Genomic DNA, 13,447 nt, shown 5'->3' with positions numbered 1-13,447 from the left:
CAGCAGCAACAAAAATTCCCTCGATGACGTAGCCAGTCACATGAGCAATCAAATCGCCGTTTTTTGGGTGGCGGGGGCCAATCGAGTGATATTTATTCAAAAAAAAAGGACGATTAAGTGTTAAGTGAAGCAATATCTATTAATTAAACCAAACATGATTTTCTGTGTCTGTGGCCCTTTAAGGGTTGCAGCAGATTGACATTCATGTTGTTGATGCTCACGATGTTTTTACAATAAAATTCAATAATGCGACATCAAAAATTAAGAAATACAACAACGCTTACATTCCCAAGCTCTTCGTAGTGCCTCTGATTTTCACGATGCGTACTACCAACGTGAAACTCAAAAGGCTCATCTTCAGCACCCTTCTTGAGTAGCTTTTCTGTGCAATACACAAAAGGATGACAATTTAACAATAACAACCACCTAAAACAACAACAGCCTTTCAACTGCACAGGGTTGACACAGTCAATTTCAAGAGCCAGGTGAGCTGTGGCCTGGCATTATTTGACCTGGCACATGATTAAAAATGATATATTAGCCTCTTTTGTTATCCCAATTAAACTGGTGCCATGGCAGAATGCAGAGGCCCACACTTAGTCTATTATTACGAAAGTCATAATAAATATTTTGGTCGTTCTCCATTTCATTCCCAACCTCCCCTTCCTGTTCTTGTTGAGTTGCATTCAGCTTGTGTGCTTCTTCTTCATCCCAGGGTGTCTTCTCTCCAACCCCTTGATCTCACTCTCACTTCTACTTTGCTGTTGGTGTGTCCCCCCCTTTCCATTGTGTTCCCTTCCATTTTGCTCCAACTCTTCCACGAGCCTTGGACATGTACACGAAAAAAAATGGAATATTTCTTACGGTCTTTGAAGAAGTAGCCAAGTTCTTCTAAATCTTTGGTATGTTGTTTCTGCTGTTTTCCACTACCTGTGTCTGTTAGGAATGAATACAAAAACACAAATAATAGCATTGGCAACAAAAAAGAATGACAGATGTTCTTATATTAGTAGAAACAATTTTATATGAGTAAGTTTTCAAATGGTTTTAACTATCTATTAATCAAAAGCAAGCCGATGTGTCTCATGTACGTCAATCAGCGAGTTAACATGACAGTAAAACGATCGAGGTGTGATGTCCCCAAAAGTTTAATGAGAGTGCTTTAAGGGCAGTAATACATTGATTGCAGCTGTACTTCAAAAAAAAAACAACTCATCAATGAATTAACAAATCTTGTGACAGCAACTTTAAAAGATTGTACGACGTTATTGGGCAGTGATATTTTTTATCGCCGTTATTGGGTAGAAGTTCTGCCACTCAAGCTCTTGGGTCTCACTATCAGCCATTATCTTTCCTGCAAAAAACACCTTTCCAAGCTGGCCTCCAAAGCCAGTCACCGACTGGGCATCCTCCATCGTGCAAAGTCCTTCCTGGGCACCTCTGAGCTCCTCACCACATACAAGGCTTTCATCCGCAGCTCAAGGGAATACTGCTCTCCCCTCTGCACTGGTGCTCCTGCCTCACACCTAGCTCGGCTTCGCGCTGTTGAATCCAAAGCTTTCACGATCATTGGAATCTCCTGCGATGAAGCTGATTCTGAGGGCCTTTCACTCACTCACTGCAGGCAGGTTGGTGGTCTTTCTGTCTTCTACCGACTCCTCTCCAGCCTACCTCCCCCAGCTCTGTCTGCGCTCTGTTCCCCGAATATTCCTTCAGGACGTAAAATAAGAAGGCAAATCTTCCCCCTTCCAAAACCTTGATCTTTTCTACCCCTGTTAATAGACCCCAAATCCACCTCTTTCAATCTCTGACTTCATTGCTGAAATTCCTGGTAGTCAATTTGCTTTATACAGTGTACCCCTACCCAAACTCCCCCCCCCCCCCCCCCCCACTCTCCCCCAACCCACTCCCTTCCACAGATCTCCCGATGTCCCTGTTCTCTACTGTTGTGCTTGTGTGCTTCCCACTCTCTCTCCTCATCTTGTCTCCCACTCCCTTTATTATATGTTTTATGTGTCCGTTTGTTTTTTTTGTGTGTTTAATGTGCTAGCTCAATCTTGTATACAAAGAAAAAAAAAATTGGAAAAATATTCACCTGCATGTTTTCCATTCATTTTCAGGTATAGAGTGAATCCAGTTAGCACACTAAAAGCTCCCAGCAGAAACCAGTGATGTTGCTTCAAAGCTGCAATGTACAAGAAAGAATATTGCATTGAAATTCAAATTGATTTTGGGACATTAAATCAATCACAATTTGATTCCAAAAGTGAATTCTAACAAATGTTCATCACAATGGCCTACAAACCAGAACCTTTTGAAATCCCAAACTCCGGTTGCTTTGAATGTCCGGCCGTGCAATGCAAGACCAGCGTATCTCTCATAAGCATTGGATAACAACAATAAAAACCCAAAGCAAATATTATTCATATGATACAACTCATTGTATGGGTTGGTAGGATAGACTAGACCCTAGATGTACGCACACTCGGCTCTGGGCCGTCAAGCCTGGGTTTGAATCTCGGCTCAGCTACAAACTCTCATCCCGGTGTCCCGCAGGCAGGGCGAGGCATCAACGTGTGTGAGGTCCATCAAATGGATGTTACACTGGGCATCCCATCTGCGAACATCGGTTGGTGGACGTTAAGGATCCGACAGTGTCCTTCACGAGGAGTAGGCGAGCTATCGCCAGCACCCTGAACAAATTCCAAATTCCTGCCATAACTTACACGGGGCACTGCATCAGCGGCATAGCCGCACCCTCAGCCAATTGCTGCATCCGAAAGAAGACCCCTTGTATGTCACCAGTCCTCCTGGAAATGAAACAAGCTCAAACTAAGTGAAACTTGGCCAAAATAAGGACACGCACACACGACGACTAGGTACTACTTCTTCTGGTTTTTCTTCTTTAGGGACCCCAATAATTACCACTCCCTTGTGGGGTGAGCCAGGAAGCTTTTGAGCTGAGTCTTTCACGAACCCAATGTCCAGATCTAGCATTCAACTGAATAATGAGTTCCCTGACAAGGAGCTTCAACACAGGTGGAGGCTATTAGGGCCATCAAACATGCGCAATGGTTTCCAACCTATGGTTGTTTTTACATGCTCCATCCTCTTTAAATGTTGAGCATCAAACAAGGAAGCAGCACGTGCAATGTCGGAGAGGAGTCGGGAGAAGACAGTCTTTGGTATGACTCGGCCGGGATTCAAATCTCAAACCAGTCCACCTCTCAGACTCAAAGCATACGATACGCTCTAGCCATTTGGCCACCGAGTCTGGTTAAAGGCGATTTGGGCAAAAATTTGGAATTTCTTCAGGGTGCTGGAAATAACTCACCTACTCTTCACGAAAAACATAGTGGGATCCGAGTAAAGTTTTAAGGTAGGCGGTCTTTCAGTCGGAGAGTAGTTAATGCGTGGAATGGTCTCCCAGGAAAGGTAGTGGCAGCAGAGTGGGTGGATACGTTTAAATAAGATTTGGATAGGTACCTGGATGCATTGGAGGTTGAGGGGTATGGGAATACTGGTTTGTGTGGATGGTAGGTAGCTTATGTAGGTAGATTCCCAGTGTGTACCCTGGATAAGAATAGGTACACCGTATCCCTGCGTGTCGTAAGAGGCGACTAAGAGGGTTGGCATCAGGAAGGGCATCCGGCTATAAAAACATTGCCTCAAAAAGAGAACCATGACAATTACAAGTACATATGGGCAGGGTGCAGCCCGAAGTGGAGATCGGTTTCTGAGGTTTGGGACATGGAATGTAGGGACAATGACAGGGAGATCAGGAGAAGTGGTGGAAGTATTGGTCAGAAGAAGAGTGGACATATGTTGTGTGCAAGAGACGAGATGGAAGGGAAGTGGTGTGAGAATGGTGAAGGGTCGGCAGGGACAGAAATACAAGTTTGTATGGCAAGGGTGCCCGGAGGGCGTGAATGGTGTTGGTGTCCTGTTTTCTGAGGAGTTTGTAGACAGTGTGGTGAGTGTGACTAGAGTGAGTGATAGGTTGATGATGGTGAAAATGATGATTGGAAAGCTCTTGGTGAATGTCATCTTGGGATATGCTCCGCAGGTTGGTCGAAGCGATGAAGAGGACAAGTTCTGGTGTGCGATAGAGAAGCTGATGGAAAACGTGAAAGATGAGGAAGTTGTTGTGGTAGGAGGAGACCTAAATGGACATGTGGGAAGGAGTATGGATGGTTTTGAGGGAGTTCATGGGGGTTACGGATATGGTGTGAGAAATGGAGGTGAAAGGATTTTGGAGTTTGCTGATGGAGCTGATTTGTTGATTTGTAATACTCAGTTCCAGAAAGAGGATAATAAGCTTGTTACATACACGTCAGGTGGGTCGACGACAACCGTTGACTACCTGATGGTGCGTAGGCGAGATAGGGGGCACCTCCGGGACACAAAGGTGATCCCGGGGGAGGAGGCTGTTTCACAGCACCACTTGGTTGTCTGCGACGTAAGGGTGAAAGGTGCGAGGAGAGCTCGGCGGGTGAAGTACCAACCGAGAATGAAGGTGTGGATGTTGAAACAGGTGACAGTAAGGGAGGCATTAAAAGAGAGACTGAGTAGGGTCGAGGATGATGTGGTTGAGCTTGAAAGTGCTTGGATGTCAATGAAAGCTAGTCTGTTGGGAGCCGTTGGTGAGGTATGTGGATGGACAAAAGGACCACCGAGGCACTCGGAAACATGGTGGTGGGATGATGAAGTTGGAAAGAGGATTGACGAGAAGAGGAAGAAGTTCAAGGAGTGGCAGAAGGCGAAGGGTACGGCAGCAGAAACAGCAGAGCATGAAAGTTATAAGGCAGCCAGGAAGGCTGCAAAGAAGGAGATAGCAAAGGCGCAGGAGGCATGTAGGAAAATGTTCGGAGAACGCTTGGATTCGGAAGAGGGTCAGAAAGCAGTATTCAGGATTGCAAAGCAGATAGCGTAAGAGAGGTGTGATGTGATGGGGGTGAGTTGCTTGAAGGATGAAGTGGGACAAATCGTTGTCGACCCAGATGGAATAAAAGGAAGATGGAAAAGATATATGGAAATGCTGTTCAAAACAGAGAATGAATGGGATGGCAACATAGAGAGTAACCCAGTTTTAGGACCGGCAGAGAAGATAACTGAGAAGGAAGTTGAGGAAGCGATAAAAGCAATGAAGGGTAGAAAAGCGGGAGGGCCGACGGGAGTTGTGGGAGATATGTTGAAGGCAGCAGGAAGTTGGGGTGTGAAGAGAATGACAGAGATCTGTAATCTGGTGGTGAAAGAAGGCCGCATTCCAGTGGATTGGGAAATGAGTACCCTCATCCCTCTATACAAGGGGGAAAGGTGACCCTCTGGAGTGTGGCTCGTACCGAGCGATAAAGTTATTGCAGCATGGAATGAAGGTATTGGAAAGGGTGTTGGAGAGGAGGATAAGGAAGAAAGTGAAGATCGACGAAATGCAGTTTGGATTCATGCCAGGAAGAGGAACTACAGATGCGCTTTTCATTGTGAGGCAGTTACAGGAGAAGTACATGGAGAAGAGGAAGAGGTTGTTTCTTGGGTTTGTTGATCTGGAGAAAGCATTCGATCGGGTTCCACGCAAAGTATTGACATGGGCATTGAGGAAGTTAGGAGTGGAGGAATGGTTGATAAATCAGAGTAGTGATGGCAATGTACAAAAGAGCGCGCACAGCTGTAAGGACGAAGGACGGGAACAGTGGTGAGTTTGAGGTGAAGGTGGGAGTGCATCAGGGGTCGGTACTAAGTCCACTACTATTTGTAGCTGTGATGGAGGTGCTGGCTCAGAACGTAGAGGAGGGTTACCGTGGGAGTTATTGTATGCAGATGATCTGGTGTTGATTGCGGAAAGTATGGATGGACTGAAGGAAAAGATGAACACGTGGAAGGAATGTATGGAGACAAAAGGTCTGAAGGTGAATATCGGAAAGACGAAGGTGATGGCAAGTGGTAAAGCATGTGGCGAGGTGGAAAGAACTGGGAAGTGGCCCTGTGCTGTGTGTAGGAAGGGTGTCGGAGTGAACTCCATTCAGTGTACAATGTGCGCTGAGTGGGTTCATCAAAAATGTAGTGGTCTGAGAGGGTCATTAACCAGTGTGGCAGCTACATTCAAATGTAAGGTGTGCACAGAGGGAGCTGCAGATGGAGGAAATGTTGAGTTGGATCTTGGAGACGGCGTGAAGCTGGAAGGTGTGAAAACATTTTGCTACCTCGGAGACATGCTGAATGTAGAAGGTGGATCAGACTCGGCAACGGTTGCTCGAGTGAGATGTGCATGGAAGAAGTTTCGGGAACTGAGTGGCGTGCTGATGATGAGGGGAGTGTCGTTGAAGCTGAAGGGAATGGTGTATGCTGCATGTGTGAGAAGTGTTATGATTTTTGGGAGCGAGACATGGGTAATGAACGTAGAGCAGCAACGAAGGTTGGAAAGGGTGGAAATGCGAATGGTTCGACGGATGTGCGGAGTATCGTTCAGAGAGAGGAAGACAAATGATGAATTGCGAAAGATGATGGGAATGGAGCCTGTGATTGATGCTGTGAAGAGGAACAGGTTGAGATGGTTTGGTCATGTGTTGAGGAAGGATGAAAGTGACTGGTTGAGAAGAATGATGGAAATGATAGTAGAAGGAAGTAGAGGACGGGGAAGACCGAGAAATACTTGGCTAAAGATGGTGGAAGAAGAAATGCGGGCAAGGGGGTTAACAAGGAGAGATGCAGAAAATATGGCAAAATGGAGAAGATTGTCATGGGGACCGCAAGGCTAACCCCCGCTCTAGCAGGGAAAATGGCCTTTAAAATGCATGTTGTTGTTGTTGTTGTTGTAGGTAGCTTATGTGTGGATGGGTAACGTCCACCAACTTATGCCAGCGGAATGGACACTCAGCCCGAGGTCCACCCGAGGTGCATTTTATGATGCACCAACAACACCCTACCTGTGAAGCACCAACCTGATGCTTCACAGGTCGGGTGAAGTGAAGAGTAAGTGAAGAAGACGCTTCCACAGACGAATAAGGCAAACCTCCACCTGCTTCCCCGTGGCGACCAAGGTAGGTCACTCCAAGTCCAAGGTATCGTGCCGCACCTGTGCATCATGTGGATGGAAGCAGGTGACACTAGAGCACAGAACCAACCCTCACTTTGGTGGCGAGTTCGACGATTTAACCATAAGGACAATCTCACAGAAATAACGAGTATGGATGGATCGCAGGTGAGCCCACAAACGGCTGCCATTGCTTTATCACAAGGAAGACAAACGTATCTGGGGAAAAAAAGGAACTTTACCTTTCAGAATCGTCCACAAGGGTTTGCCTTCTGGAGACCGCAAACAAATTTACCATAAACACTACAAGTATAACGAAAAACACGGTGTACGAAGGTCAATTCACCAAAACAAATAATTCTTCAATACTGCTGGTCTGACCTTGTGTTGAGATTTCCCAGAACTTGGAGCAGCAGGCGAGAGGCATTCGAGGAATTACAGAGGCAGTGCAAATGGTGGTTTAAATGTGACCATCTCAGGAAACAAATCAGGACACGATTTCCGTAGAAGGATAAATCAAAGGATGAACAGAGGCGACCGAAGATATTGGAGTGATTAACGGAAGGCGAAAGGACAAAAAGTAAAACGAAAAAGAGGAGGAAAGCCGCTCAGGCTTATTTTACCCGGAAGTGGGAAGCGAAACACATCGACGCGCAACAATATCTGGCCAATGGTGGCCGTTCACCGCGACAACCGCCATATTGCAACTCCGAACGACACCAATCGCTTAATTATGAAGAGGAATATATTTTAAAATGACGAGATGTGTCTGGTATATTCATAATCTGACTTGTTTTTGAAAAAAAGAAAATATATATATAACACACCAATAAAAAACAATAACAGGAACGGATACGTAATAAGTATTGCCAATGCCTTTTATTCAACGATTTCATCGTTTTGTAGCTACACCGGGATACATTTCGACAAAATCAGACACATATCCAGTTTCATGCAGGCAATGGATTTTTCGATGTCGGTGGTGCGGTGCGATTTTCAGTGGCTGCAACTTGATCCGCCACAGCGCATCGTGCTCAATAATGTGCACTCTTTTAGGTGGTGTATAAGTGTTCTGTGAGATAGTTAAGCGGTTTAACTATCCCTTAAACAGTTTTTCTTTTTTATGTAACTGGATTGCGAAAATAGACAGAAAATACTGTTGATGTAAATGTAAATCACACATCTCTATACTTACTGGATAGGATGGGAAGCTCAATTTTTGAAGCAATTTGTCCGCCATCTTTGCTCTCCCACGAGTTTCTGCACGCTGGATCGTAACTAAGGTGAATACCACTTACGGATGAAAAGCACCTTTAAAAACAAACGGGGTTTTGCATCTTGAAGCACCTTGACGACTTCAAAGATATTTGCATTGATACAAATGGGACTTTTCTGTGTGGTGGGAGAAGCAATATGGCCGATGGAGCACTTCCGGTGGCTTCAGGACCACCCGTCCAATCCAGTCAGTGTAGATATCAGTGAGCCAAACACGTTATTTCAGTAAAAATAAATTGAAATATACGAAAGAAGCCTACAATACTATTATGATAAAGAAAAGTAACCTATTTCTTCAACAGGATGTGATAAAAAAAATTCACTTCGTCAAATAAAGCTCCTTTTAATAATCATATTTTTAGTCAGTCGATCGGCTCAATCATACGTCCGTCATGCAAATGATCTTGTGACTGCATTTTACCCTCTTACTCGTTGATCGTAAGTGGCTTTGAACTATTTAATTCGAGCCATCCGGAAAATGTGCACCGACTGCACCAAGGCAGGCAAGCAGGGATGAGGGATATCAAATTTGATATGTACAATTGACGTATAAATATCGACCGATATATGATCGGACTATTTGAACCTCAGAGCGAAACACAGAGGGAGATAAAAAAAAAAAAAAAGGGAAATAATAGAGCGCCAATTTGCGTCAACTCGTCATCTCAGCGCGAATTTGCCGCGGTGCATGCTGGGAGTGCGGCCCTTGGTGGCCATTTTATCTCCCGCTTCGCTCGTCAAGTGAAGATGTCGTTTACTCGAGAGACGCCTTTGGAATGCAAAGTGTACGTTGGAAATCTCGGGAATGCCGCCACGAAGTCTGAGCTGGAGCGCATGTTCCGTGTGTTCGGGCCTTTGCGGAACGTGTGGGTGGCGCGGAATCCACCTGGGTTTGCGTTCGTAGAATACGAAGATCCACGGGATGCGCGCGATGCATGCAGGGAAATGGACGGCAGGGCCATCTGTGGGATCCGGGCCAGGGTGGAGATGTCGACCGGGGAGAAACGGCCCAAGCCTCGATGGGTTGCTCCGCATATGCGCGGGAGGTAAGAATTAAGAGGTTTTTAAATTTTAACCCAAGACCCGCATTAGCAAAATTGGAAACATTCAATTGTGTTTATCAATATGGGTAATGAAAGGGACCACGTACTCGATGAAGGTGGATTGGACGTTCAGCGGGTTCACTTTGATGGTTTGGCCGAAGATTGTCCTCCATCAGCACCTGACCAATGACCGTGTATCAAATTCCTGATAAACTCGGTAAGGATGGAGCAAACGCAAAGGGACTATGGGAGGATGGCATCACTTGTGTAACGTTACTCCTTATTTACCCGAATGCCAATGCCCTTTACCCGACTAATACTATTATGGTTTGTCCCAGTCCCAGCCCACAATACTCTTATAAAACTGTAACTTCGTACATGAAACCTCATTACCTTGGAATATAAATAACTCATGCATGGCAATAACATCCATTTTGACATATATTTCTCCCTCCCCTTGTCCTTACTCTTGTTCCTTCGCTGTGGCCCTTCTCGTCCTCCTTCCCCGTGGCCCTCCCTCGTCCTCCTTCTGCGTGGCCCTCCCTCGTCCTCCTTCCCCATAGCCCTCCTCATCCTCCTTCCCCATCGTCCTCCCTCGTCCTCCTTTGCCGTGGCCCTCCTCGTCCTCCTTCGCCGTGGCCCTCCTCGTCCTCCTTTGCCGTGGTCCTCCTCTTCCTCCTTTGCCGTGGCCCTCCTCGTCCTCCTTCGCCGTGGCCCTCCTCGTCCTCCTTCGCCATGGCCCTCCTCGTCCTCCTTTCCCGTGGCCCTCCTCGTCCTCCTTCCCCGTGGCCCTCCTCGTCCTCCTTCCCCGTGGCCCTCCTCGTCCTCCTTGCCCGTGGCCCTTCTCGTCCTCCTTCCCCGTGGCCCTCCCTCGTCCTCCTTCCGCGTGGCCCTCCCTCGTCCTTCCCCATAGCCCTCCTCATCCTCCTTCCCCATCGTCCTCCCTCGTCCTCCTTCGCCATGGCCCTCCTCGTCCTCCTTTGCCGTGGCCCTCCTCGTCCTCCTTTGCCGTGGCCCTCCTCGTCCTCCTTCGCCGTGGCCCTCCTCGTCCTTCGCCGTGGCCCCCCTCGTCCTCCTTTGCCGTGGCCCTCCTCGTCCTCCTTTGCCGTGGCCCTCCTCGTCCTCCTTCGCCGTGGCCCTCCTCGTCCTCCTTCGCCATGGCCCTCCTCGTCCTCCTTCCCCGTGGCCCTCCTCGTCCTCCTTCCCTGTGGCCCTCCTCGTCCTCCTTCCCCGTATCCCTCCTCGGGCTCCTTCCCCGTATCCCTCCTCGGGCTCTTTCCCCGTATCCCTCCTCGGGCTCTTTCCCCGTGGCCCTCCTCGTCCTCCTTCCCCGTGGCTGTCGTCGTCCTCCTTGCCCGTGGCCCTACTCGTCCTCCTTCCCCGTATCCCTCCGCGGCCTCTTTCCCCATGGCCCTCCACGTCCTCCTTCCCCGTATCCCTCCTCGGCCTCCCCTCCCCATGGCCCTCCCTCGTCCTCCTTCCCCGTGGCCCTCCTCATCCTCCTTCCCAGTGGCCCTCCTCATCCTCCTTCCCCGTGGCCCTCCTCGTCCTCCTTCCCCGTGGCCCTCCTCGTCCTCCTTCCCCGTGGCCCTCCTCGTCCTCCTTCCCCGTGGCCCTCCTCGTCCTCCTTCCCCGTGGCCCTCCTCGTCCTCCTTCCCCGTGGCCCTCCTCGTCCTCCTTCCCCGTGGCCCTCCTCGTCCTCCTTCCCAGTGGCCCTCCTCGTCCTCCTTCCCCGTGGTCCTCCTCGTCCTCCTTCCCCGTGGTCCTCTTCGTCCTCCTTCTCCATGGTCCTCCTCGTCCTCCGTGGTCCTCCGTGGTCCTCCTCCGTGGTCCTCCTCGTCCTCCTTCGTGGTCCTCCTCGTCCTCCTTCTCCGTGGTCCTCCTCATCCTCCTTCTACATGGTCCTCCTCAGCCTCCTTCCCATGCCCCTCCCCTTCCTCCCCATTCTCTCCTCCCCCCCCACCACCCCTGCACAACCCATAAACCTCACTCCTCACTTTATTCCCCTCATTTTGTAATTTCTGCTGTTGTCGATAATTGCTCTCATGATGACTTACAAGGTACTTGTCAAAGCACCCTGTATTCTTCTCGTATGTGAATTCCTGATGTGATTGATAAATCGCTGTATGTAGAAAACGTTTTGTCAATTGAGCGTCATTCCAGGATTGAGACTACAGTGCATTCAGATGTCAGAATGTAAACATGATGTCATAGAAGATGGGGACTGCTGCTGCTGTAAATCTGCACCATACGCAATTGATTATCATTGCCTACTGCCGTGCCTATGGTTGGATTTGTGCTTGTGCATATATATATATATATATATATATATATATATATATATATATATATATATGTATATATAATATATATATAATTATTTTTTTCCCCTGTGCCATCCCTACATATGGAGTACTGCCGTACTCCATGATGAGCGTTAAAAGTGGTTTGAATAACTACGTTACCCACAAAATGAGCTTCTGGGAGTTAATTTTGCTTTACCTTCAATTAGACCACTGTCAAATTTGGTTTGAAGACTGTGAAATCTGAATAAAATTCAGAATCCCAAAGGATAGGGTCAAACACGACGACTACTTATTCTTTTTTTAAATTTTTATTCTTTATTTTTTTTTGCTGTATTCATTTGTGCATTATTACATTACCATCCCAGCAGGGCAACTACGTACCACTCGCATTGTGGCTGCGATGGTATTTCCTAAGGATACAAGTGGCGGTCTGTGCGGAGAGTGCATAGTTTTTATTTTTTTATTTTTTAAATGTAGTGATTTCCTGTGAATGTGTCCATTTCAGGCCTGGGTGGGACAAAGGCAGAACACACACATCTGCAGCAAAAGGGCTTCTTACAACCTTACCCCATCTTTCTCCCACTGCGACACACCAGCCACATGTCCAGTGAATTGGCACGCATAGGATATCAACCGCAACGGTGACGCCACCTTCACTCCGTGGTGAAATGGCAGATCCAATTCCAAAAGTTATAGGCTCTGTAAGTCACTTTGCCTACTCTGTCTATATGAGAAGACTGTCCCAAGGAATTTTTCTTGTGTTCAGTTCATATTTGGGGTGTTCCTTTGCTGGTTATATTGGTTGCTGTCAACTTCGAAACACTTAATATTAGTTGAGGGGTCAAGACTGCAGATTCAGATGGCGAATTTACTTTTGACTTAACTGTGTTTATCATGGCTGGCAAAATGGAAGTTTTAAATTGATGGACCATGTCTCTCTTGAAGACAAAGTTTCAAATTGTCCAACATAATGGACTGAAATTAGCATATTGGTGAAACAGAAGTAAAAAAAAAAAAAAGAAGCTATTTTTTGTTCGACCAGGGGAGGTGGGATATCCTTTTTAGAATCATCTAGTCACTCAAGCAAGGGACAACTAATGTTTATTTTTGAGCTGTGTAACTAATTTAGCAACTTGCAATTTGAACTTGGAAATTCAGGTAAGTGGTGCCTGGAAAGAAACAGCAGAATTGCCACCACCATCATTCTCCAATTTGGTCCTCGTCGGAGAAGGAAGGTAACTATTTGCTGCAATTTTTTAAAATTCTTGAAGAATTATTTGATGTCCTGCCTGATGGACTAAAATGATGATGACATGATGATAGGCCATGGCGTGATGGCCTACTTTGTGATGCTCTCGCCTTGACAGCCAAGGATTTGTAAATTTTGTCTGCCTTCAAACCTCCTTGTCCCAGAAATGAGGAACACGGCAGAGGTTCCCGGCGCTCGTTTTCACGCTCACCGAGACGACGCCTGTCGCGCTCACCAATCCGTCGACGGCGCAGCCTGTCGCACTCCCCCCATCGCTCGATTCCACCTGAGGCCCGCCGACCTAACTCGGGCACACACTCTCCGTCCCCGCGACAAGTGCGAATAGCCTCGCGCTCCTTCAGTCGATCGCCACTGCTACCCATCACCACCAAAGATCTGGGCATGGAATCGCCGACGCACTCCAAGTCTCCATTCAACGGCGGTGATCGGCACAGCCGAAGCGACTAGGTGTGCCGGCTTCCTCTTTGCCCGTTGCTGTCGTTTGTCTGTCCATCCGTGCATTCAACAAGACCCTGTAATATTT

General features: G+C 47.5%; 1 protein-coding gene and 1 long non-coding RNA gene across 7 annotated transcripts in view; one reads left to right on the top strand and one right to left on the bottom strand.

Moving 5' to 3' along the window:
• Positions 1-7,755, bottom strand: part of ARB2A (ARB2 cotranscriptional regulator A) — a 182,165-nt gene extending 174,410 nt beyond the window's left edge. For 3 of the 6 annotated variants that reach the window (XM_068119911.2, XM_078779792.1, XM_068119914.2), the window contains exons 1-4: positions 7,412-7,695; positions 2,096-2,185; positions 865-936; positions 285-382 (exon numbers count right to left, since the gene is read on the bottom strand). In XM_068119911.2, coding sequence (XP_067976012.2) covers positions 285-382; positions 865-936; positions 2,096-2,185; positions 7,412-7,457 — 306 coding nt within the window. In that variant the 5' untranslated portion in view covers positions 7,458-7,695. Of the gene's footprint in view, positions 1-284; positions 383-864; positions 937-2,095; positions 2,186-2,483; positions 2,618-2,726; positions 2,811-7,411 lie in introns of those variants that run through there. The other 3 variants (XM_068119913.2, XM_078779790.1, XM_068119912.2) reach the window with 2 other exon arrangements.
• Positions 7,756-11,733: 3,978 nt separating this feature from the next.
• Positions 11,734-13,200, top strand: LOC137429721 (uncharacterized). The gene is made up of 3 exons (XR_010984930.1): positions 11,734-12,355; positions 12,813-12,889; positions 13,068-13,200. It is a non-coding gene; the product is annotated as an uncharacterized LOC137429721 (long non-coding RNA).
• Positions 13,201-13,447: the final 247 nt, after the last annotated feature.

This window comes from Myxine glutinosa, chromosome 6 (assembly GCF_964187855.1).
Source record: "Myxine glutinosa chromosome 6, kmMyxGlut1.1, whole genome shotgun sequence".
NCBI lineage: Eukaryota > Metazoa > Chordata > Myxini > Myxiniformes > Myxinidae > Myxine > Myxine glutinosa.
This window is presented reverse-complemented; position numbering and strand designations above follow the sequence as displayed.